The following is a 26,459-nucleotide window of genomic DNA, read 5'->3' as shown; positions in this document are numbered from 1 at the left end:
CCTGGCTCTCCCCAAAATAGCTGTGTGACCTTGGCTGAGCCACTTTGCTTTTCTGAGCTTTATGTTTTCTGTGAAATAAGAGAAGTGAAAAAACTGCCGTGTCTGAACATCAAACAAGATGCACACAGGAAAACTCTGTCAGAAGTAACGAATGTTGTTTTGAAAGGCAGAAAGGGAAAGAGAGTTGAGTCCAAGGTGAACCAAGCCTTTAAAATGCTTGCTGACCTCCACAGTCATCTCTCTGAAGCAGAGAGAACAGGCCCATAATCGGGAATCCTGACCCCAAGAGCCGCAGAGACAAGTGTCATCTGCATAAAACAGCCCACGCTCTGCATGCAAAGCAGCTTCCCCATTAGATCTGCCATCCCACAGTTTAAAATGTGCTGAACACTGGAGTGGAGCTTTATGAAGACACAAGATTCCAATGCCCTTAAATTTTAAGAAGAAATGATTCTGTCATTTTAAGAAGAAAACAAAATATACCCACTTGACCCCAGTGTGGCAACAATACAGTTACCTGAGAACAGATAGGAAGGTCAGATAGAAGTGTGCAGCACGGAGGCCCTCCTTGGGGTGGTGAGAGACCCCTTTCCTTTTTGTTTGGGTTGGACCTCAGATGTAGAATGTTAAGTTAATTATACTCATCAGTATTACTTCTCAGATAGTCCACAATATGATTCATCATTGGTCTGGGCAAGGCCCTTCTTCTCTATTATTTTTTTTCTCTTTTATTCTTATTCCTGTTTTCATTCTCCTCCTTCCACAGTCAGCCATTCTAACATGTTTAATGCATTTACATTTTGGGGTATGTATTTTGGATTTTGTTTTATTGAGGTAAAATTGACAGATAACAGTGTATTGATTTCAGGTATATCACATAGTAATTTCATATTTGTATACATTGCAAAATGATCACCACAATAAGTCTACTTATCACCTGTGACCAGTGGCCAAAAAATGTTTTTCTTGTGATGAGAACTCTTAAGGTCTACTCTCCTGGAAACTTTCAAGTACAATAGAGTTTTATTATAGTCACCATGCTGTGCATTATTTCTCCACGACTTATTTACTTATTTTATAACTGGAAGTTTGTACCTTTTGACCTTCTTCACCCATTTCTCCCTCCTCCACTCCCTACCTCTGGCAACCACCAACCTGTTCTCTGTATCTATGAACTTGGGTGAGGGGGTTGTTGTTTTTGTTTTGGTATGTGTTCTTTTTTTTAAAGCATAGTTTGGTGATTGTGGGATCTTTTCTTTTTTCAGTTTGATTTGTTTATTTTTGGCTATGCTGGGCCTTCATTGCTGCTCAGGCTCTTCTCTAGTTGGGGTGAGCAGGGGCTGCTCTGGAGTTTCGGTGTGCAGGCTTCTCACTGTGGTGGCTTCTCGTATGGGGCTCAGGCTCTAGGGCCTGAGGGCTTCAGTAGTTTTGGCAGATGGGCTTAGTTGCCCCAGGACATGTGGGTTCTTCCTGGACCAGGTGTCGAACTTGTGTCCCCTGCATTGGCAGGAGGATTCTTAACCCGGTTGCTGGACCTGTGCTTGTATTTTAAATTTATATAAGCAGTGTTATACATCTTTATACGTCTAATTCTGTTTGTGTGTGTGTTTTTTTTTAACCTAGCCCTCTGCTAACATTTATCCCTGTCACTCTGTGTTACTCTGGTCCGATTGGTCCTTGCTCTCAGCAGTTGCATTATCCTCTGAGGTGTATGTCTACCTGACTTTATACTCTCCAGTGATGATCACTGAGCTTGCTTCCAGTTCTCTGCCACCATAAAAAACACAGGGATGAACATCTTCACACGTGGCACCATATGGATATATTGAGAAATTTGGGGGACACAGACCCAGGAGCAGAGTTGCTGTCTCATGGGGTCTGAACTTAATATGACCAAGTAGTGGTAAGTCTCTCCCTCAACGGCTGTTATAACTACACCCTACCAGCAGTGCCCCTAAATCCCCACCAATTTTTGCTAGTCTACCAGTGTAGAGGGATAGCTCACTATGGTTTCCATTTGCATTTCCTAGATTATGTTGAGTTTGGGCATCTCTTCATTTTCTTGTTAGCCTTTTGATTCTGTTTTATAAACTGCCTGTTTACTATCGTTATTATATTGAGGTTCTCTTTTCCCTTGATGATTTGCTGAGTTTCCCTGTATCTCTCAGAGAGGCCCCTACTCAAACAGCACACACCTCTCTCCTGCTGTGGTACTTCCTCTGGGACAAAGGGACCAATCTGACCACCAAGTCTTCCCACCCTCATCCTGGGAATCAGGGCTTGGTAATGGCCATAAGCACAATCAGAGTAAAAGGAGCCCCTTTGTCTGATTCCCTCCGCCAGCCATGCCAGAGCATTGATGTCTGAGGAGACAGGGAACAAGGGGAAAAAAACTGCTCTTCTTAGGAGCTGCTAACCTGCTGTGTCAATTTCATGAGTTAATAAATGACTGGAGAAGGCTTAATTGCATCAGAAGAAATTGAGATCAGCCGGTGCTTAGGCCCTGCTCAATTAACTTGTGCTCCAAAGGGGGCCAAGCAGGGTGCAGGGGGCAGCTGATCGTTAATTACATGGGCTGGTGCCAGCTGCGGCAGGAGCTTCCTGTCACTGCTGGTCCAGGCGGTGAGGGAGATGACCCGCCTCCGGGTGCTGAAGTCACTGAGGGCAGGGGTCCTTCCGAGAGAGCACAGACCCCTGGCCTTATGGGGACTGGGAAACCCATTTCCAGCACATTCTATCAGGGAGGCTATTTTTTTTTTTTAAGTAGAGTTGCTTTACAATGTTGTGTTAGTTTCTGCTCTTCAGCCAAGTGAATCAGCTATACGTGTACATACATCCCTTCCTTTTTGGATTTCCTTCCCACTTAAGTCACCACAGAGCACCGAGTAGAGTTCCCTGTGCTGTATACAGTAGGTTCTCATTAGGTATCTTTTATATCCATGGTAGTGTGTGTGTGTCCATCCTAATCTCCCAATTCATCCCACCCTCCTTTCCCCCTTGGTATCCATACATTTGTTCTCTATGTTTGTGTCTCTTTTTCTGCTTTGTAAATGAGATCAGATCAGGGTGGCTTTTATGTTCCCCCAGCTTTCACTAGAAGAATGGACTTAAGGTTCCCCACCTTGACCTCTATTGGCTCCATCCCACCCAGAGACACTGTGTTACCTTTGGTTCTCCCCGCACTCCCCTCGTCCTCCTTTTGGCCTGTGTGCCCTGAGGACACAGAATCCAGATTCAGCCTTGTTATGGGCAGCAGATGATGCCACAGGCTCCACAAGGTCACCCACCTCCCCTGCTGCCTCCAGCCTGAAATCCTCCCAAAGACCTTCATTCCTGCATCTTTTCCCAAAAGTACCAGATGGCAAGATTCAAACCTGTTAAAGATGCAGATTCTGGGTCCCTCCTCTGGAGATGCTGCTTCAGGAGATCTGGAGTCTCTGCCTTAATGTGTGGCTCAGGTGGATTGTTACTGTCAAGCCAATGTGAGAAATCCAGCTTTAGGGACACCTTAGCTCCTGGTGAGATAAGAGCAGATGTGCTGGGAGGAGAGACAGCAGAGGCCAGGAGGCTCTGCTCCCAGTGCCTCTCCAGTCCCATCTCTATCTTGCTGTGTGTGGTTAAGTAAGTCACTTGTCCTCTCTGAACTTGATTTCTTCTTCTAGAGAAGTAAAGATGTTGGGACAAATTTTTTAGAGTTCTTCCATTTCCACGGACCATTTTTCTATAAAGTAACTGGTTAAGCAAGCATGTTGTATGATTTATGCCCAAAAAGCAACTTTGATTTTTTTTCTTCAAATATCCCTTTACTTTTTATTTTATTTTTATCTTTTTGGTATAACTTTCCATTTATTTAGGCATCTTTAAGTCTTTCCGTAAAATTTTAAAGATTTCTAAAAAAAATCCCTATATTGTTGTTCAGTTGCTCAATTGTGTCCAACTCTTTGCAATCCCCACGGACTGCAGTACGCCAGGCTTCCCTGTCTTTCAACATCTCCTGAAGCTTGCTCAAAGTCATGTCCATTGAGTCAGTGATGCCATCCAACCATCTCATCCTCTGTCATCTCCTATATAGCTTGTATTTTATGTGTGTGTGCTCTCGGTTGTGTCCGACTCTTTAAGACCCTCATGGACTGTAACTTGCTAGGCTCTTCTGTCCATGGAATTTCCCAGTCAAGAATATTGGAATGGGTTGCCATTTTCTACTCCAGGGGATCATATACACCTAAGACTTAATGCTGCTGCTGCTGCTGCTAAGTCGCTTCAGTCGTGTCCGACTCTGTGCAACCCCATAGACGGCAACCCACCAGGGTACCCCGTCCCTGGGATTCTCCAGCCAAGAACACTGGAGTGGGTTGCCATTTCCTTCTCCAATGCATGAAAGGGAAAAGTGAAAGTGAAGTCGCTCAGTCGTGTCTGACTCTTAGCGACCCCATGGACTGCAGCCTACCAGGCTCCTCCGTCCGTGGGATTTTCCAGGCAAGAGTACTGGAGTGAGGTGCCATTGTCTTCTCTGATAGGACTTAATAATTTTCTCATTATTTTATATGATGTCTTTAAAATTACGTTTTCTGTGTTGCTAGTGAAAAGTGATAGTAAGATGACTTAGAGCGTTTCTTCTTTTTCTGTTCTTGGAATGCTTTGTGTGAGATAGGATGGTTTCTTTATTAAGTGTTTGGTAGGTGTTTCTGGTGAAGCTCTCTGGGCCTACGTGTTTTATTTTTTCCTTCTTTATTTTGAAAGTCAACTTCTGATGATTTGATTTCTTCACATTATAAGATCTTTCAAGTAATTTATTTCTTCTTGAGGAAATACTGGTAGGTTACATTATTCCATAAATGTATTCATTTCATCTGTATTTTTAGATTGGCATAAAGTTGTTTTTAATACCCTTTAGTTTCCTTATGTTTGCAGCGTATGTGGTAATATTCCATTTTCATCTCTCCTAGTCTGTAACTTGTGTTTTGTCTCCCTTTCATGGATCAAAATCTAGGAGGTCTATCACTTTATTTTTTAAAAACTTTCTGTTGGCATATTGTTGATTTACAGTGTTCTGTTAGTTCCTGCCGTACAGCAAAGCGAATCGGTTATTTGTTGTTGTTATTGTTGAGTCACTAAGTCGTGTCCAACTCTTTGCAACGCCTTGGACTACAGCATACCAGACTCCCCTGAGGATAGCGAAGGACAGGGAAGCCTGCAGTTTGCAGAGTTGGACACAATTTTGTGACTGAATAACAACAGCAACATGTCCATTGAGTTGGTGATGCTATCCAACCATCTCATTTTCTGTCGCCCCCTTCTTTTTGCCTTCAGTCTTTCCCAGCATAGGGGCTTTAGATTCTTTTTGCATATAGTTCATTACAGAGTGTTGAGTTCCCTATGCTATACAGCATGTTCTTATTAGCTATCTATTTTATATATAGGAGTGTATATATGTCAATCCCAATTTCCAGTTTATCCTCCCCTCCACATCCCCTAGTAACAATAAATTTGTTTTCTACATTTGTGACTCCACTTCTGTTTTGTAATTAAATTCATTTGTATGTACTCTTTTAAAAAAATATATATATAAAACGACATGGTATGATATTTGTCTTTCTGTGTCTAACTTACTTCACTCTATGACAATCTCTACGTCTATCTATGTTGCTGCAAGTGGCATTATTTTGTTCTTTTCTGTGGCTGAGTAAGGGCTTCCCAGGTTACTTAGTGGTAAAGAATCCGCCTGCCAAGCAGAAGACATGGGTTCAATCAGGAAGATCCCCTGGAGAAGGAAATGGAAACTCACTCCAGTATTCTTGGCTAGGAAACCCCATGGACAGAGGAGCCTGGTGGACTCCACAGAGTCTCACAGAGTCAGACACGACTTAGTGACTAAATAACAACAAGAAATGACTGAATCATATTCCATTATCTATGCACCACATCTTCTCTATCCACTCCTCTGCTGATGGACACTCAGGTTGCTTCCATGGCTTGGCTATTGTGCATAGTGCTGCTGGGAACATAGCAGTGCATGTATCTTTTTGAATTATGCCTTTTCTCTGGGTATATGCCCAGTGGTGGGATTGCTGGGTCATACGGTAGTTCTGTTTTTAGATTCTTAATACTCTCCATATTAATTTTCCATAATGGCTATATGAATTCACATTCCTACCAACAGTGTAGAAGGGTTCCCATTTCTCCACACCCTCTCCAGCATTTCTCATTTGTAGATTTTTTTGATAATGGCCATTCTAATTTATGTGAGATGATAGTTTTGATTGTAGTTTTGATTTGCATTTCTCTGATAATTAGGATGTTGAACATCTTTCCATGTGATTTTCAGCCTCCTTGAATATCTTCTTTAGAGAAATGTATATTTAGATCTTCTTCCCATTTTTCAAAATTTTATTTATTTTTAATTGGAGGATAATTGCTTTATAATATTTGTGTTGGTTTCTACCATATATAAATACTTTTTGATTGTGTTGTTTTTTTGATACTGAGTTGCATGAGCTGTTTGTATATTTTGGAGATTAATCCCTGTTGGTCAATTCATTTGCAGATGTTTTCTCCTGTTCTGTGGGTTGTCTTTTCATTTTGTTTATGGTTTCCTTTGCTGTGCAAAAGCTTTTAAATTTAATTAGATCCCATTTATTTATTTTTGCTTATTTTCATTACTCTAGGAAGTGGATCAAAAAAGATCTTGCTGTGATTTATGTCAAAGAGCGTTCTGCCTATGTTTCCCTCTAAGAGCTTTATAGCCCCAGCCTTACATTTAGATCTTTAATCTATTTTGAGTTTATTTTGTGTATGGTATTAGAGAGTATCCTAATTTCATTCTTTTATTTGTATTGGCCAGTTTTCCCAGCACCACTTGTTGAAGAGACTGTTTTCTCTCCACTGTATAGTCTTGACTCCTTCGTCATAGATTAGGTGACCATAGGTGCACGGGTTTATCTCTGAACTTTCTATTCTGTCTCATTGATCTAATTTCTGTTTTTGTGCCAGCATCATACTGTTGATTACTGTAGTTTATAGTATAGCCTGAAATCTGGAAGGCTGATTCCTCCAGCTCCATTTTTCTTTCTTAAGATTATTTTGGGTATTTGGGGTCTTCTATTGTGTTTCCATACAAACTGTAAAATTTTTTGTTCTAATTCTGTGAAAAATGCTATAGGTAATTTGATAGGGATTGTACTGAATCTGTTGATTGCTTTGGTATAGTATAGTCATTTTCACAGTATTAATCCATCCAATCCCAGAACATGGTATATTTCTACATTTGTTTGTGTCATCTTTTATTTCTTTCATCAGTGTCTTAGAGTTTCCAGAGTACAGTCTTTTGTGTCCTCAGGTAGCTCTATTCCTAGGTATTTTATTCTTTCTGATGCCTGGTAAATGGAATTGTCTCTTGAATTTCTCTTTCTGATCTTTCATTTTTCGTGTATAGACATGCAGTAGATTTCTGTGTATTAAGTTTGTAACCTGCAACTTTACCGAATTCATAGATGAGCTCTAGTAGTTTTCTTGTAGCATCTTTAGGATTTTCTATATATAGTATCACATCATCTGCAAACAGTGACAGTTTACTTCTTTTCCAATTTGAATTTATTTTTTTTCTTTTTCTTCTCTGATTACTGTCTCTAGGACTTCCAAAACCATGTTGAATAAAAGTGGTGAGAGTGGATATCCTTGTCTTGTTCCTAATCTTAGAGGAAATGCTTTCAGTTTTTCACCCTTGAGAATGTTAGCTATGGGTTTGTCATATATAGCTTTTACTATGTTGAGTTATGTTCCCTCTGTGCCCACTTTCTGGAGAATTTTTATCATAAATGGGTGTTGAAAGTCAAAACCTTTCTACATATACTGAGATGATTGTATGGTTTTTATTCTTCAGTTTGTTAATGTCATGTATTACTCTAATTGATACATGTATATTGATGAATCCTTGCATCCTTGGGATAAATTCCACTTGATCATGGTGTACGATCAAGTATCCCTTTAGTTTAAAATGTATTCAGTGGGAGAAATCTGCCCCTGCCCCTAGAGTAAAACTTATGCCAGGCCCATTGCTTTTTCATTCCCTCCTAGGTGATAGTCTCATAGTCACTCTAAGTTATAGATACAGTTTCAACTCAGAAATTAGAGTGTCAGTCATGAGTGATAATCAAAATAGTCCCCACCCAACAGCATTACTCTTCTCCTATTCTCCAGTTTGGATCTGCTGCAACTGGGGCATTGGGCAAAATCCCTTGCTGTCTACATTCCCCCCACTCTTACCCTCCCTCCCACTATCCTCAAGAGCTGCTGCGAAATAGAGAATTCTTACTGGTTAGAGAGCAGAGAGTAGCTTTAGACTGGTTCCTGCTTTTGTGAATGCTTTCTGGGGCTCTTCTGAGGTTCCCTGATGGTTCCTTAACCCAGGCAAACACATCATCTCTATTCCTGGCCTTTTGGGCAACTCCTTGCTCAGCCCCTGGGGCATCTGGAGGCCTGGCCTCCTCAACTGGGGTCTTCTCACGCCTCCAGGTGGCACTATTGAGCAGGACTCAAGACAACGAGCCCTGCCAGTTCCATGGCCCTCCCGCCTCTTTTGCTGGTTGGAGTGAGAGATTCACAGCTCAGCAACAGCTCTTGCCAAGGAAATCTTCCTCACCAAATCTTCACCAGATTATTGACCCATCTCTCTTTTACAAAGCACTCATGAATCCTGACTCAATGAACATGAATCTGAGCAAACTCCAGGAGACAGTGAAGGACAGGGAAGCCTGGTGTGCTGCAGTCCATGGGGTCACAAAGAGTCTGGCATGACTTAGCGACTGAACAACAGCATGAATCCTGAAGCAGATTTGCATCCTCATGTATATTTCCCCACACATGGCCAGGGAGGAGGGACCTTTTCCAAATTCACTTTAGTCTTCTGATGTCAACCCATTGGCATCTCAGTCAACACTTAGGTGGGAAGAGTCCCACTCTGACATCCAGCTACATACGACATACATTTTCATATGAGTGAAAACATCTTTTAGAAGAGAAAGCCTGAGTGTCCAGAACATCCAAGGCAGGCACTGAAGACATTGTTAAGGCCTAGATCTAGAAGGAGGTGGAGGCGGGGATGGAGCACCTCTGCAGGTGACCAACTGCCTTCTCAACTTCTCTGGGAGCTCTGTTCCTGAGACCTGCTGAACTCAGATGGGTGCAGTCCTTGAGGCCTGAAAATGTCTGGGCTTTGACCTCCAGCTTCCTGCTGAGCCAGAGATCCTGAGGTTGTCAGCCCTGTCCCTGTGGAAGGTGGCTCAGCACATCCCATTCATGGTTAGGTTCCCTCCCTAGTGAAAACACACACCCAGTGGAGCAGGTTCTCCTCGGGACAGTGAGCAGCAGCCCAGCATCACCATCCGGGGCACCCTTCCTCTCCCCACCGCTCCCAACACCCCATTCCTAGGTTGGGCCCAGATGCTCCTCTAAATAAGGTTGAGTGGATAAAGAATTTTGGCTTGAAGGGATGCCCAATAATTTGCCTACACTGGATTCCTCGGTGGATCTCACTTCCTCCACCTCCATCAGCATGAGCTTATCCATCCAAGTGTCTGGTTGGCACGTTGGCCTGAGGAGTCAGGGTATTGGAGTAAGAGAAAGGTGTGAGCAGCTCTGGGCACTGGAAATACAGACAGTTCCAGGAAAGAATGGGGTAAGGGGATGGGAAAGAAGTATATGGGGCCAGAGTGAGAGGGATCGGCTATGCAGCCAAAAGGGACATGTCCACCAGGGGACAGGGCAGCATGCTCCAGCAGGAGCATGAAAGAGGAGCCGAACTTCCTTCCGCCATTGAGCCTCGCTTCCCAGAGCAGGAGGTTGCTCTTGTCCTGATGCCGCGTTGGGCAGAGGGTTCCAGGCAGTGACACTGAGGGAAGGAAACAAGGACAGGATAGGATGTGGCCTTAGAGGTCTGAGCCTAGGTTCTCAGGCTGGGGGGACCTGAGACCAAGGCAGTCATGGAGGTCAGGAAACAAGCCCCTTGGGGGTGTCCACTCCAGAGTCCTGGGGTCACAGCCAGATGCCAGAGTGCACCCATCCGTCCTCTCAGCCTCCCCCACCAGCTCTCACTGACCTTCTTCCCCTCCCTTCTCTGGCAGGAACTGATGCCCTTGGCCATGATGCGCCCCCAGCTGCTGTCTGCTCAGGCACAGCCGGCGTGACTGGGCTGTCACTGATCCAGCTGTTCACGTAAGTGTGAGGCACGGAAGAAGGTACCTGGATCCTGGGTGAAGAGAGGTGCTGGTGGAGAGGGAGCTCCAGAAAGTCCTGGTCACAGAGGGTGGGCCCGGGGCTCTGCAGTTGGCAACAGCCTTTGTTCTCTTTGGCTGTCCTCAGCCCCTGAGTTGGTCCCCACTGAATCCATTCTGTCCAGGCCCTGCGAGGGTACATATGGACCTTCTTCTCAAAGCCTTGGAAATTAATCAGATAAGAGATGCGGCAGAAACTCCATAGCACTGGCCCTTCAGTCCTGACTTCAGTCCTGACTCAGACATTTGCTATTATGACTTTAGGCAAATCATCATGATGCTGTTAAAGTGCTGCACTCAATATGGCAGCAAATTTGGAAAACTCAGCTGTGGCCACAGGACTGGAAAACGTCAGTTTTCATTCCAATCCCAAAGAAGGGCAATACCAAAGAATGTTCAAACTACACACAATTTCACTCATTTCACACAGTGTCATGCTCAAAATCCTTCAAGCTAGGCTCCAATGGTATGTGAACTAAGAACTAGATGTACAAGCTGGATTTAGAAAAGGCAGAGGAACTGGACATCAAATTGCCAACATTTGTTGGATCATAGAAAAAGCAAGGGAATTGCAGAAAAACATCTGCTTCATTGACTACACTAAAGCCTTTGTGTGGATCACAACCAACTGTGGAAAATTCTTAAAGAGATGGGAACACCAGACCACCTTACCTGCCTTCTGAGAAACCTGTATGCAGGTCAAGAAGCAACAGTTACAACCAGACAAGGAACAGCAGACTGGTTCAAAATTGGTCAAGGAATACGTCAAGGCTGTATATTGTCACCCTGTTTATTTAACTTATACACATAGTACATCATGAGAAATGCCGGGTTAGATAAAGGACAAGCTAGAATCAAGGTTGTCGGAGAAATATCAATAACCTCAGATATGCAGATGACACCACCCTTATGGCAGAAAGTGAAGAGGAACTAAAGAACCTCTTGATGAAGGTGAAAGAGGAGAATGAAAAAGCTGGCTTAAAATTCAACATTCAAAAGACAAAGATCATGGCATCTGGTCCCATCACTTCATAGCAAATAGGGGAAAAATAGAAACAGTGACAGACTTTATTTTCTTGGGTTCCAAATTGACCTTGGACAGTAACTGCAGCCATGAAATTAAAAGACACTTGCTCCTTATAGGAAAAGCTATGACCAACCTAGACAGCATATTAAACAGCAGAGACATCACTTTGCCAACAAAGGTCCATATAGTCAAAGCTATGGTTTTTCCAGTAGTCATGTTTAGATGTGAGAGTTAGACCATAAAGAAGGCTGAGCACCGAAGAACTGATGCTTTCACACTGTGGTGTTGGAGAAGACTTGAGAGTCCCTTGGAAAGCAAGATCAAACCAGCAAACCTAAAGGAAATTAACCCTGAGTATTCATTGAAAGAGCTGACGCTGAAGCTGAAGCTCCAATACTTCGTCCACCTGATTCAAAGAGGCTACTCATTGGAAAAGACCCTGATGCTGGGTAAGACTGAGGGCAGAAGAAGAGGTGATAGAGGATGAGATGGTTGGATGGCATCACTGACTCCATGGACATGACTCTGAGCGAACTCCAAGAGATAGTGAAGGACAGGGAAGCCTGGTGTGCTGCAGTCCATAGGGTTGCAAAGAGTCAGACACAACTCAGTGACTGAACAACAGATAGAATTGAATCCAGCAAGGAACCAGAACCTGTGCCATCAACATCAGGCGTGAGTGAAACTGTAGCTTGCCCTCCATCTCCTATTGTTGACAGTCCTTCAGCTCTACCATCTCCCATCTCCTCTCCCTCCTCCAGTCAGTAATCTTCTTGCCTGTTCCATAAATGCCAGCCCCTGAATCCCAGCTGTTTACTACTGTAGTTTTCAAGCTACTGTAGTTTAAGATGAAAAATGTTTTGTGTTTGTTTTTACATATTATTTATGTGAAAAGTATTATAAACCTATTGCAGTACACTACTATATCGCCAGTTGTGTTAGTTGAGTACCTAGGCTAACTTTGTGGGACTTAACGAGCAAATTGGACTTAATTATCGTGCTCTCAGAATAGAAGGCATTCATATGTAGGAGAAAAGACTAAGAAAGAAAGTGAAGTCACTCAGTCATGTCCGACTCTTTGAGACTCCATGGACTGTAGCCTACCAGGGTCCTCTGTCCATGGGATGTTCCAGGCAAGAATATTGGAGTGGGTTGCCATTTCAGACTTATGGTAAACTGTAGAATGAAAGCTGTTTAGGTTCAGGGAGTTATTGTGAGTATTTACATCTATTTGCAAAGAGAAAACAAGCCCACCTGAAACCATAAACGCAGAATTGAAATGCTATGCACCACCAGGACTGGAGCCTCCAGGCGGCTGGCCAGGACCACATGCACTCTGCATGTCCCTTCTAGGTTTACGACTGTGAGGCCAGACTTAAGCGGTCACGAAATGTCTGGGTCTCCCTTTTCTGTACAGATAACCATGTTTGAAGGGTATCTTAGAGTTTACAAGGGGCCATTGTATATGTGAATCGTTTTATTCATGGTCATACTAGTAAGCTGCGTTTTTTTGTAATCTCTCTTTTACAAATGAAAAAGAAGGCCAGCTTCCAAGATGGGGTGCCTGCTAAGTGGCACATTTGGGCTTTGAATGGCCCTTCAGCCCCATGGCTCCGCCTATACTGCTGTGCTCCCCTTTACAGGCCACTTCTGCTGTGCAGCCTTCACGGTGCTGAAAGAGGGAGGCCAGGCATGGAGGGCAGAGAAGGAAGGATGCTCTCCCTGTATGGTTTCATAATTCCCTGCTTCCTAAAGCAGCCTGGGCATATCCTGGGGGACCAGGCCAAGACTTTCAGGAGAGTGGACCACTGCTGGCTCCTGCAACCTCAGGTCGCTGGAGTCTCTCTGTCTTTTGAGCCATCTCAGGGGTGAACAGGCCAGTGAAGCAGGAGAAGGAGGAGTGATGTTGTTGTGATGGTGTATAAGTCCTCCCAAGGCTGAGGTTCACCTTCTCACCCCAACTCCCAACAAACGCTCCAATGAACCCTGAAGCATGGCTCACCTCACATTTCAGCAGTCAAGCCAGTTTCCAACAAGGATGCTCTGCCTGCAGATGAGACTCAAGTGGCTAGATATACACTGCCCTCTGGTGGTCGATCAGGGTCATTACTGCCAGGCCTGTAAAAGAAGCGCCGTATGGGGAAGGATATATATGTATGTGTTAGTCGCTCAGTTGTGTCGGATTCTGCGACCCTATGGACTGAAGCCCGCCAGGCTCCTCTGTCCATGGGCTTTTCCAGGCACGAATACTAGAGTGGGTTGCCATGCCCTCCTGCAGGGGATCTTCCCCAACCCAGGAATCGAACCCAGGTCTCCTGCATTGCAAGCACATTCTTTACCATCTGAGCCGCCAGGGAAGCCCATATGGGGAAGTGATTACTTTTATTAAATGCCTGCTGTGTGCCAGGCACTATGTATAAAGCTTCAGGATAGGATAGAGTATAACATGCAACTCCTGACCCCAGAGGACTCATAATTAGTGCAGGAGTCACGATGTTCCCACATGAAAGTTGACAAGCATTGCACCCACCTGAAAAGTGGCACATGGAAAGGCGTTACAGCAGAAGTGCAGAAAGAGAGATTGCATCACTATGAGGCAGCTGGGGAAGGCTTCTCAGAGCCCTGAAGGATGGGCAGAATTGAAACAGATGGAGAAGGTGAGAGATTATGGTCTCCCCTACAGAAACCCTTCAGGAGCCCCCATTGTCTCCATAAGCATTAAATCCCATCTCCTTGCCTGCTTCATGCCTACCCCAGCCTTCCTGGATCCTTACAATTGCTGAGAACTGTATGTTACCTCTGTGTTCTTTCACACTCCTTGACTGTGCATTCTACCCTCTGCACTTTGTCTGTTGGACAAGCCCCCACACAGCTTTTAGAACTCTGCTCATGGAACATAACATGTTCTCTGGAAATTTTCCCCAAGTAGGTAGCTGCCCCCTCCCCTGTGTTCTCACAGCCCCTGGTCTGTGCATCTCTGGTTCTTAAGGTTTATTAAGTGTCTTTTCATCACTAGGCAATACGTGTCTTAAGAACTGGGACTATCTGATGTGCAGAGGATTCCTGTGAGAGGGGCAGGGAAGGACAATGGACAGTGAGAAGGGGAAAATAAATCGGTGGTGAGCATGGAGGGAAGTCGGGGAGGGAAAAGCCACTGAAGCTCAGTCTAAATTAAGTCTGCATCCAGATAAATGTGTCCTGAAGGCAGCGCGGTGCCAGAAAGGCTCTGGAGTAAGAGGGGTGCAGGGCATGGTGAAGGGCTGACTGTAGGTGATGTGAAGACAAAACCAATGAAATCCTTTAGGAACCCATTGCACCAGTGCAGGTATGCGGGATACAGTCATAATTGCTGTGAAGAATAGAAGATTGGAAGAAGCCAAATAATTGGAGGATTTGAAAGTCTGGGCAAGGACTTCCCTGGTAGTCCAGTGGTCAAGAATCCAATGCAGGGGACACAGGTTCCATCCCCAGTCCAGGAAGATCCCGCACGCCACGGAGCAGCTAAGCTTGTGTGCCACAACTGCTGAGCTGAAGCTCGTGTGCCTGGAGCCCATGCTGTGCAGTAAGAGAAGCCATGGCAGCAAAAGCCTGTGCACCGCAACAAAGACAAGTCCTCACTCACCGCACCTGGAGGAAGCCCGTGTGCAGCAACGAAGAGTGGTAACATTTATTTTAAACATTAAAAAGAAATGCTTATTTATTTATCAACAAATAAACATTTTAAAAGAAGAAACTCTGGGCACCTAGGGGAATGCGCCACAACCTTGTCAAACTCAATGTGCAGATAATCACCTGGGGCCTTGTTAAAACACACGTTCTGGCTCCTTCGGCTGGTGGAGGGGCCTGAGATGCTACGTATCTAACCAGCTCCCAGGTGCTGCCTGGACTGATCCACAGACCACACTGCGAGCATCTTTGAGTGAGTTAGAAGCAGTGCCGGTGCCTGCCAGGCTCCAGGAGCACAATGGTGAAGAGCAGATGGTGTCTCTGGGTGAGGAAAGGCGCCCCTTCCCCAGGTGGACACAGCGGACCACACGACTTCCTGAGCAGCTGGTGTTCCAGCCCCCGCTTGCCCTTTGAGAGAGCAACAACCTGTAAAACGCTTTGTGGCAGCTCCAGTAGAACCGGTAACTCAGAGGTCGGCAGAGGTGGGGGCGCCCACTGGAAGACAGGGTAATGACTTGGCCTGTCACAATTGGGTTCAAGCTGCAAGCTGGAGACTCAGATCTGGGACCAGTGGGCCTACTGATGACAGAGCACCCGGGAGAGCCGGGTGAGGTGAGGTGGAGCCCAGCGACTAAGCTAACCCTTGGGGCCTTTTTCAGGATGACACTCTTCTAACATCATCTCCATCTCTTTTGTTGTCTTGCAGGTCACCGTTCCCTTTATGAACGTAAGTGCTTGCGGTCATTCTGTCCTCAAGATGCCAAGTCTCCTCCCATCCTCCTGCTCCATTGGCAGAGTCAGCCTTGGTCCCTGTGTGCCTGGGGGGATCGAGAATCTTTGTCCAGTGACCTGAAAGGGGAGTCAGCCATCAGACAGCCTCACATCCAGAGCATGCCTCTGCCCCACCCAGCCCCCCTTAGCAGGACGTGTCTCCCCAGCCTCTCCCCAACCTTCCAGGAGCTGGAATGTGCCTGCCGGCTCCCTCTGAGCTCACCTTGCCCTTGTTTCCTGTATGAGTTGGAAAGAGAGGACAGATGCCACCCGAATGAGTGTGGGTTGGAGCCAGGGCAGAACCAAGTGGAACTTCTGAGGCTCAGACCCTGTGCCTTCCACCTACGTCAAGGGCTTGGGGACCATGGGTGTTTGTGCCCCAGAGGGCAGTGATCAAGAGCCTGGCCACTGGGGGTGAACCAGGCTGGGTGGACTCTCAGCCAGATCAAGTAGAGCCTCAGCTCATTGTGAGTAAAGCAGGGATAATTAACAACTATCTCGAAAGGTGATTTTGAAGATTAACTGAGATAACCAGGGGCGTGCTCAGCACAGTGCCTCACACAGGCTAAGCCCTCAGAAACAGAAGCTATTTATTCTCCGTGTCTTAGTCCCATGGGGTGGGGGGCGTGGGGAGAGGAGAATTAAAGCAGAAAGACAGCAAGAACCTTTGAAACTAGATGGAAACAGGGAGCAGAATTACACCGCCAGTCAGCTCTCCTCCGCCTCTCTTCCCTCCCACAGCTGTGAGTCCCAGGTTAGGCTGGCCTGGCCGCTGAGTCTGCAGGAAGCTCCTGGCGTCCCACCCCCGGGGCCCTCCCTGCTCTCAGGTCCCCCCTCCCCACCATGCCTCCAGCTGAGGAAGGTCAGCTGCCCTCACCTCTCCCCCACGTGTCTTTGCAGAGTTTGATGGGGCGTCGGGCGGATGACAGCGGGAACAGTTGTGATCACTGGCGGAATCCTAGCTACGGTCATCCTCCTCTGCATCATTGCCGTCCTGTGCTATTGTAGGCTCCAGGTCAGTGCCCGGGGCCCAGGGCCACAGGCCGCCAGCAAACCACTTCCCCAGCGTGGAGGCGACAAAGCCCCAAGCCTAGAAAGTGGGAGGCTTATGTTGAGGGGGCTGGACCTTGCAGGGTGGTCAGAAAGGAGCTTTTCTTCAGCCTGCGTACTCTGGGCACCCGAGAGAGTGAGCTGGGAAAGCACCGGCTCCTTGTGTGGTGTCTCCCAGAGGTCTGAGATTTCAGGATTAGTGGGAAGGACACCGCTGTGGGGAGACTGAAAGCAGCTCCCAGCACCCCAGCCTGGGCTCAGTGGAATCTGTATGTCCCTCCCTCTCTGCCTCCCCGCCTCTCTCAACCACGTGCATGCTAAGTTGCTCAGTCGTGTCGGACTCTTTGCTTCCCCATGGACTGTAGCCCGCCAGGCTCCTCTGTCCATGGGATTCTCCAGGCAAGAATACTGGAGTGGGTTGCCATTTCCTTCTCCAGGAAATCTTTCCCACCTAGCGATCGAACCCGCGTCTCTTAAGTCTCCTGCATTGGCAGGTGGGTTCTTTACCCCTAGCGCCAGCTGGGAAGCCTCTCAACAGACACCTGAAGTTAATACACAGGAAGTAGGTGGAGGAAGCGAGAAGAACTGATCTTGCGGGGCCGGGAGGACTTCGCTGTGGACCGTGGGCTCCTGATGTTGACTTATATATCCAGGGTTGACCAAGGGCTTGGGCAGGGTCCTCGGCGGAGCAGGGGCGCGGGTATCTGCGCATACTCAGAGGGGAGCACCCCGCCCTCAGGCAGCCCTCCCCTCTCTCCCCTCAGTATTACTGCTGCAAGAAGAGCAGAGCGGAGGATGCAGACGAGGAAGGGGAGGAGGAGCACGACCTGCCCACACACCCCAGAGGCCCCGCCTGCAATGCCTGCAGCTCCCAGGCTCTGGATGGCCGAGGCAGCCTGGCGCCCGTCCCCGGCGAGCCCTGCGGCCAGCCGTGCAGGGTGGTGGCCGGCCACTGCACCGCCTGCTCCCCATACAGCTCCCCCTTTTACATACGGACGGCTGACATGGTGCCCAACGGGGGCGGAGGCGAGAGGCTCTCCTTTGCTCCCACCTACTACAAGGAGGGGGGACCTCCATCTCTCCAAGTGGCAGCGCCCCAGAGTTACCCGGTGACGTGGCCAGGCTCTGGGCGCGAGGCCTTCACCAATCCAAGGGCTATTAGTACAGACGTGTAACCCCTTTCACCCCTGACCCGCTCCCAACACACACCAACACTGCTGCTCCCCACCCAGGATCATCAATGGGAACAGTGGACAACCCCTCCCACAGCCTGCCAAGGACCTTCTCAGTTTTTCTGGCTCTCCTTGCCCCACAGTGGAAGGCTCACCTGGATTCAGGCTGTTGAGGGCATTGAGAACCAGGGCAGGGGCTGGCCCCATGGCCCAGAGGAAGGGGGCCTGACAGGTCATGTTGGCAGCCTGGCCGGTTTCTCTGCTGGGACTTTTCTCCGGCCAGGCCAGCGTGGCCACAGCCCTCACACTTACCTCTGTCCCCTGGCTTTGCCAGACTCTGAGGAGACGAGCAGGAGCCCAGGGGAAGCTAAGCAAAGGCTCCGGAGGTCTCCAGAGTCCTTGGGGGATGAAAGGAGAAAGTGGGGGGTGAGGGCAAGGGGAGAGGCCAGACCTGAGGCCTTGGCAGAACTCGAGAAGGGTGGGGAAGGATTGAAGGGCTTTTTCGGGACTTGCTTGCCACAATGAATCCAGGAGCTAGTTCACCATCTCGTTTTGTACTTCAGCTTCCTAGAGACTGCAGTTCCTGTAGCTGTTCCAACACAGATGCTACTTCCTGAACATGCTTGTATTTGCCCCCATCCTCACGGAACATAGCGACTAGACTTTAAAGGCCGTGGCATAAGGTTATTTGCAGGGAACGCACCCAACATGGATGTCTAGCCTTGTCTCCCCACAAATCCTCTTTCTCTGCCTTGGGAACCAGCTATCCCGGCTGTTGAAACTTTTCCAAGTTTTGTTACTAGAGTTTGAGTAGCTTAGTGAAGGAGAGACTGCCGATGGTGTCTGGGGCCCTGGTCCACCACGCTGAGTGTGGTGCCTCGATGCGGCCCTGCAAGGACCTGTGCATTCCCAGGTGTATACACACACACATCTGTCACCACCAAGTGTATACAAACATCACCACCTGGTGTGTGTGCACACACACACACACATGCCTGTTACCACCAGGTGTGTGCACACATACCACCATCACCAGCGCTCACCAGGGCTCTGCCACCTTCAGGAACCGCAGAGCAGAAGAGTGATGTGACAGCTAGAAAGTCAGCCTCCAGACAGCAGGAGTGACAGGTGATCAGGGTGGCAGCCACAGCAGCCACTGATGGGTACAGGAAGCGCCTGCGGAGTCTCCCGTGAAACGATCCTGCCACGTGGAAGCCCCTCCGGAGACCCGGTATCTTACCTGGGCATCCAGCCGTGAGGCCATAGACCAGCACCCCGTCTTCCCATCAGGGATGGCAGCGCTGGCTCCGAGGATGGGAGCAGATTTGACTCAGCAATCAGATTCCACGCTGGCCACCCTCCCTCTGCTGACCCAACCCTCAGTCTCTGAACGAGGGCCTGTTTATTGCTGGGTCGCTCCAGCCCCAAGTCCAGATCCCAGATATAACTCAGCTGTGGCCTTATGCTGTTTGTGTGGCTGCATCTGATGAGTGTCCCAGTTGATGTAAGGGATGGCTGCCCACCCCCTCCTAAGGGCATTAGTAACCCCCAGCCTCTCTTGAGTCATTGCAGTGTGTGGGACAAGAAGGGAGCAGACCCCTTGGCCAATTTTTGCTGAATTTTGATTTTTGCATCTGAGAAAGGGAGGGTGCAGCTGGGGGAGGCATGAAGGGGAAGAGAATTCGCCACACCTTTGCATCCCTCTGGGCACTTCTCACCTTGCATCTCAATCTGGAATCAAGGCTAACTGGGTTGAGAACCAGAGGACCTAGGGTCTGGTCACATTTGGGTTACTCTGGGTCCTCTGAGGACCGGTCCCTTATCTCCTCTGAGACCCCATTTCCTCCAGGGAAATGGGACTCGCCCAGATGGACTCTGAAGGCCCTTTAGTGCTCCAGGAAACCAGGATTCCCCGAAAAGTCCTGCCAGCCAGACCACTCTCTCTCGCCCTAGTCCTGGCAGGGGGCTGGATACACTTTCCAACTGCCTGATCCCGTGTGCACGGATGCATGTTGATGAATCCAAGACCACAGTACATTGCAGGGTTAGCTGGCAAAACAATTTTAACATCAGAAAAAAGCCAACACGTTTGACCCTCCTACTGGGTGACTTCAAGTTCTCTGCTACTAGGAAGCAGCTTTCAGTGGGGGTAATCAGCTCTGTCTCCCAGAGCCCAGAGGGACCAGCTTAGGGACAGTGGCTTTCACATCCCCACACCCATCCCACTGACAGCCCTTCCTGGGCTAAGCACACCCGTTGATGTGAGCTGCTGGGCCTGGCCACCCTAGCTCCTCCTGATGGCCAGCCCTAGTGTCTTGCTGCCCCGGGATTCCACAGTTGCACAACCACATCAGGGGCTGTCCCTCCTCACCCCCAAAATTCCAGTACCTCCCACCTTCAGAGAAGTCAAGACCCAGTCAACTCTTAATGTGCTTCTTGGCCCTCATTCTTTGAGATCCTGGAGTGAAAAGCATCTTTGTGCAGTCCCTCTCTCCTCCCAGAGGTTCCCCAGCCTCAGTCAACCCACAAGTCAACATCTGAGTTTGGGGCATTGGAGAGATGGTGGCCGCGGCTCCCCCTGCCCCGACTGCGCAACGCTGCTCCGGGCACAGCCTCGAGGTTGCCCGCCAGCCTCCCAGCAGCTGCGAGGACCTTGCCTGTGGAAGAGGAAGCTCACCCCACTCCACTGCACTGTACTTTTTGGCCGCCGAGTCTGTGCTCTGGGACACTGTTTGGACACTTTTCAAACTGCACCCTAAAGAGGAAGCGGAGAGACAGAGACCCCCTGCTCTCGCCAAGTTTTCTCTCCACTTCACTGCTCCCGCTACAGAATTCTTGCCCTGCATCTTTGATAACTTGGAGTCACAACCAAGCAAATGTCCAAAATAAAGGAGAAATTTGAAATAGAAACCCCCGCAGGGTCCTCAGTGCTTTACCTGGGGGAAGGGGCAGCGGGGCACGGACTGAAGACTGAACACCCCCTTCTCAGCGCCCAGAGTGTCCTTTCTCCGCACTGAAATCTGCCAGCTTCCTCTCCCTTCCGGCTTCCCTCTGCTGTGCCCCCTGCCACCGCCCATCCCTTTTCTTGCCCTAATCAGAGCTCACTTCCAGGAGGGATGTGTCATGTGTTGGGAAAGGGGATTGAAGCATAGCTGCTGCTGCCCCCTGAGGTGGAAGGAGCCTTCGGCCGATGGTGGGGAGTCTCCCTGGGGAGCAGCCTGCCCCCCAAGCCTCACTGTCCAGGCCCCGGTGTCCCCCCCTGTAGTTTGCCTTAAGTTCCCAACTCTGAGGCCTGAGGGGACCCTGACAGCCTGAGGAGGGAAGGCCAGAGAGTCTGGGGACCCACTCCTGAGCTCAGCAGGGATGGTGATATCATGAGAGGCGTGCAGTGAGAACCAGAGAGCCAGGGCAGAGGTTCTTTCTGGGCGAAAGGGAGTGTTCTGGAAGGACGAGGGTGAAGCTGGAGCTGTGCACATGTCTGTGAACATGTGTAAGAGAGAAAAAGAGAGACACCCACACCTCGTCCCAGGACCACACAGCCCGCGGGGCAGCGGGCAGCCTGGCCTGAGTCACGCAGCACCCAGGCCCCTGGAGTCAGGGTGCTCTGCCCCGGCAGGCCTTTGACCCTCAGCCAGGGGGCAGTTGGCTACAGCTCTGTCACCAGCTGTCCCCTGGGAACAAAAATCCTGAGGTAAATCTCTCTCATCACTGCATCCGCCTCAGGCTTGAGCACCTCCCTCCTCCACTCCCCACAGAGCAGCCACACACACCCTCACCCACCCCCCGCCTCTCCCCAGCATCTCAGGCTGCGGAGTGTACTTTTCTGCTTCTCAGTTTCCTCATCCATAAAATTGAGCTTGTGATGCCTACCTTATTCCATTGCTTTGAAAAGTGAGTGAGCCCGGCATGCACGGTAGCCATTGTCATTAGAAGGATTTGGCGGGGACTCAAATTGGAGCTGTGGAGGCAGCTGGGATCGCTCAGGCATCTGGGTGAAAGGCTCCTCTGGGCTCATTTTCATCTCTGCTCCTCGCTAAGACTTCTGAAGCCTCTCCTCCATCGCCACCTCTCCCTGTCTCTTCCAGACACTGCTGGACCATCTCTCTGCCCATCACCGCCTCTCCCTTCATTTGGAACTTCCCTCCCCATAACTGCCTGTGACTCTTGGAGGGACCCAGGGTCCCATCAACCTGTGCTGTGCTGCGCTTAGTCACTCAGTCATGTCCAACTCTGCAACCCCATGGCATGTAGCCCGCCAGGCTCCTCTGTCCATGGGGATTCTCTGGGCAAGAATACTGGAGTGGGTTGCCATGCCCTCCTCCAGGGAATCTTCCCAATCCAGGGATCAAACCCAGTCCTCCCACATTGTAGGCAGATTCTTTACTGCCTGAGCCACCAGGGAAGCCCAAGAATACTGGTGTAGGTAGCCTATCCCTTCTCCAGGGGAACTTCCCGACCCAGGAATTGAACCGGGATCTTCTGCATTGTAGGCGGATTCTTTACCAGCTGAGCTACCTGGGAAGCCCCCATCAACCTAGGACTGCCTTTTGGCCTCACATTTGCCCCAGTAAACTATACAAATAAGGGAGAGGATATTCATACATACAAGAGTTCAGCTCTCAGCTGGGTTCTGTGCTTATTTCATTGGCTTCCAAGTTCAAGTTCAAGGCTTGGGTTCAAAAGTCAGGTCAGAAGGGGTCCAGGGGACCCCTCCAGCCCTTCCTCTTGAGCCTGGACTCCCCAAATTGTCCATCCCTGGCCCTGCTGAGTCTCACCCAGAACCTGCTAGACATCCTGGCTTCTCTGTCAAGGCGTGGATGAAGGCCTCCAGGTGTTGGTGGGGAGGTGAGAGTGGGAGAAAGAGTAGAGGGAGGGAGTCGCAACATCTGGCTGGGAGGGACAGGAATGCGCTTCTGTAGGACACCATCTGCATTGTCACAGAGTTGGGAAACCAGAGGAGAATGGGACCCGCCCCACCCTATTGCCTCTCGAAGTGGGCTCTATAGGAACCACCTCCACTCGGCTCTGAGTCCCCCTCCTTGTGTTCTGCCTAAACCCACAGAGAACAAAGGGAAATGACAGCTGAGCTCTGCAACATAACCCACAGGCCACGAAGGACTCTATTTCCCTGGCTAACCACCATATCATCATTTCTAATCCCTCCTATCTGGGGGGTGGGTCAGGGAGAATTCCTAAGAAATAAAATCAAAGTCCTCTTTCTCTATTTAGCTTCCAAAAGGCTAAGCCAGCTCTGCAACCCTGCTGCGCTCCTGTTCATCTGTTTTTGTCATAACACTTAAAGCGTGACTTTAGGGAAGTTATTCATGTAATTCTAAGTTATTTGGGGAAATGTATCCATGGACTTGTTTCCACTTCAAAATGAGCTAAGGCCGCTTGACTGGCACTAGGAGACTGAGAGCTGAGAAATAAGACTCTGGGACCTAACTCTACTAGTTCTGTAAAAGAGCATCAAACCATTCCCATGCCCCACTTCCACATGCATCCTTAGAGGGGGGTGGCCAGCCAGATCCAGACAGCCACCAAGCACCACCCACCCACCTCCTGCCCTGCCTGCCTTCATCCCTCCTCTGTGTCTTGCTGTGGATGCAAGTGCGAAAAGGCTTCATCAGGCCAGATCATATTGCTTTCCTCCCTTTCCCTTTGCTTCAGTTCAGTTCAGCCATTCAGTTGTGTCCAACTCTTTGCGACCCCATGGACTGCAGCATGCCAGGCTTCCATGTGCATCACCAACTCCTGGAGCTTGCTCAAACTCATGTCCATTGAGTCAGTGTTGCCATCCAACCATCTCATCCTTTGTCATCCCCTTCTCCTGCCTTCAGTCTTTCCCAGCATCAAGGTTTTTTCCAATGAGTCAGTTCTTTGCATCAGGTAACCAAAGTAAAGCAAAAATACATCCTTTACATCAGGGGCTTACAATCCTGTACCTTTTATCTTTTTTTGGATGTGGCATGCAGGATCTTAATTCCTTGCTCAGGAATTAAACCGGTTCTCCCTGCAATGGAAGCACAGAGTCCTAACCACTGGATCAATAGAGAAGTCCCTACAGGGTACTTTTAGATGGGAGGAAAGAGAACCTATGAGTGTAAAAAAGTGAGTGTTAGGTGCTCAGTCGTGTCCAACTCTTTGCGACCAGGTGGACTGTAATCCACCAGGCTCCTCTGTCCATGGAGTTCTCCAGGCAAGAATACTGGAGTGGGTAGCCATTCCCTTCTCCAGGTAATCTTCCCAACCCAGGGATCGAACCTGGGTTTCCTGTGTTGCAGGCAGATTCTTTATCAGCTGAGCCACCAGGGAAGTAATGTTGACACTTTAATCACGAGTTCTGTTCTGGACCTAACTAAACAACGCAAGGTTCAACAGAAGCCTGACCCTCCTCACAAAGTTCTCTGAACTCTTCCCAAACATAGGACCCAACCAGGGAACAGATCTTCTCCAGATAACCAATCGGTGCTGTTGCCCACAATATCAGTGTAGTGAGGAGGCCATGGCTTACTCTGCAGGGAGGGAGTGTCTTGAACTTTCCTTCTGGCAGGAATCCACCTCCTGAGGTGGAGGGTGGAGGGAGGGTAGAGAATGGCACCTCCACCTTCTAATGTCTAAAAGGCAAGATCGTCAAAAACAACCACACACAGGCTGTGAAAAATTTCAACACTCACCAAATCTGTGAAAGCATTGTCTAACAAAAAAGTTCAAATGCATCCAGGAATAACACACTTCTCATGAATATTCTTAAGGATAATATTTTCTGCCTTGTAATCCATTTGTTGGGCAGCCATGAACTCTTCCTGAAACTTAGGAGATGAACATCCATGCAGAGTCCCAGCCCTAAACATGGCGGAAGTCCCCCTTTCTCCATCAAACTGCCCCCCACAATCCTAAGTGAGCCTGCTTCCCAGGATGGTCCTTTTCCAAGGGTAATTGGTCTCAGGGGGACAATCTGCCCAGGCCTCCAGGAGAGCACTTGACTCCCCAATTTCCTCTCCATCCTGTCATGAAGCAACCCCTGACTCCTTCTTACACACACACCATCACTACCACCAGCAAGGAACCCCAGCCATAGCTTGGAGCTGGCAGGTAGGCAAGGCAGCCGTTGCCCTGAGCTCACTGGCTCCCAGGCCTGCTCCATCCAGTGGGCAGGACAGGTTCAGTCTTCACAGAGGTGAACGTCCAGAAACTGGGGGACTGGACATCTGAGCTCCAGTGCTGGCCTGCCTGCAGGTACAGGTCAGGCCCCACACCCACGCCAACCCATCACAGTATCTATATATCCTCCTGGGCTGGGTTTTGCCTTAGGCCAGAGATTTTCTTTCTACCCATTGGGAATTACATCCTTACTCCTAACAAAAGATCTTTCCCCTGAGAAGATCCATGTTCTGGGTCTAATCAAATCTCCTAAATTCATAACTGAGGCCTAACCCTCCTCACAACATCTGAGTTCTTTCTGCAAACATGTAGGGCCCAACCAAGGAACCTAGAATGATCAGAAGACCTAAACCCCAGACCCCGACATAGAGATCAAGGGTCTCACCAGCCCCCTCACCCTCCCCTTCCTCTGCCTCCCTCCCACTGCCTGTGGTCCCTTGTCTTCGCATCTAGGAAGGAGTCGTGAGTTGGTGTCAGTGAATGAGGAGGAACTCAAAAGAGAAAAATTAAGAATCGAGTATTTTCGGAGAGGGAAAAAAGTGGTAATATAAAATGTCTGACACTGGAGGAATACACACACACGCACACACGCACACACGCACACACACACACACACACACAGGAAAATGGCTTCCTGTTGGAAGGGAGAGGGAATTGGCGAGATGAAGGCAGAAACAAAACTTTCCAGTGTACGCACGTGGTAGGTTGCTTCAGTCGTGACCCACGCTGTGTGAGCCTATGGACTGTAGCCCTCCAGGCTCCTCTGTCCATGTGATTCTCCAGGCAAGAATACTGGAGTGTGTTGTCATGCCCTCCTGCAGGGGATCTTCCCAGACCAAACCCATGTCTCTTATGTCTCCTGCATTGGCAGGCAGATTCTTTACCACTAGCGCTACCTGGGAAGCCTCTTTGAATATATACCTGGTTATGTTACTTTCCTCTGGTAACTTTATATTTTGAAAAGTGTTTTCTCTCAGTTAAATTATACCAGACTGTCTGAGAATAGCAAGTACCCTCCCGGCAGTCATATGCAGGTACATACCTGGCTATGAGCAGAGCCCTTGGGGCAAGCCTGCTGAGGCCTGTGCTCAGATCTGAAGAGATGCCAAGTGGTCAGGAGTCTCTTCAGATGTTGCCGCGTTTGGACTCTCCCAGCTCTGGGGCTGGGTCATGGCTCATGCGTGCCGGCTCTCCACAGGCAAAGGGGCTTCTGTGCTACAAGTTTGGAGCAATTTTCTCTCCACAAGACCAGCAGGCAGAAGACTAAAGGGAAAAACAGTGTCAACTCACATAGGTTCATATCAGATAAATATTTTTTGAATTGCTTTCTGTTGTGGTAAA

At 48.7% G+C, this 26,459-nt stretch overlaps 1 protein-coding gene across 5 annotated transcripts in view; it reads left to right on the top strand.

Moving 5' to 3' along the window:
- The window catches only part of LOC102268166 (protein FAM163A), a 102,739-nt gene extending 81,897 nt beyond the window's left edge, over positions 1-20,842 (top strand). For all 5 annotated transcript variants that reach the window (XM_070384861.1, XM_070384860.1, XM_070384862.1 and 2 more), the window contains exons 2-5: positions 10,119-10,209; positions 15,668-15,688; positions 16,633-16,747; positions 17,547-20,842. In XM_070384861.1, coding sequence (XP_070240962.1) covers positions 16,655-16,747; positions 17,547-17,957 — 504 coding nt within the window. In that variant the 5' untranslated portion in view covers positions 10,119-10,209; positions 15,668-15,688; positions 16,633-16,654 and the 3' untranslated portion in view covers positions 17,958-20,842. The remainder of the gene's footprint in view (positions 1-10,118; positions 10,210-15,667; positions 15,689-16,632; positions 16,748-17,546) is intronic.
- The last annotated feature ends 5,617 nt before the right edge of the window (positions 20,843-26,459 follow it).

Source organism: Bos mutus, chromosome 16, assembly GCF_027580195.1.
Source record: "Bos mutus isolate GX-2022 chromosome 16, NWIPB_WYAK_1.1, whole genome shotgun sequence".
In the NCBI taxonomy this organism is placed as follows: domain Eukaryota; kingdom Metazoa; phylum Chordata; class Mammalia; order Artiodactyla; family Bovidae; genus Bos; species Bos mutus.
Note: the sequence above shows the minus strand (reverse complement) of the source record. Positions and strands in the feature narration are given on the sequence as shown.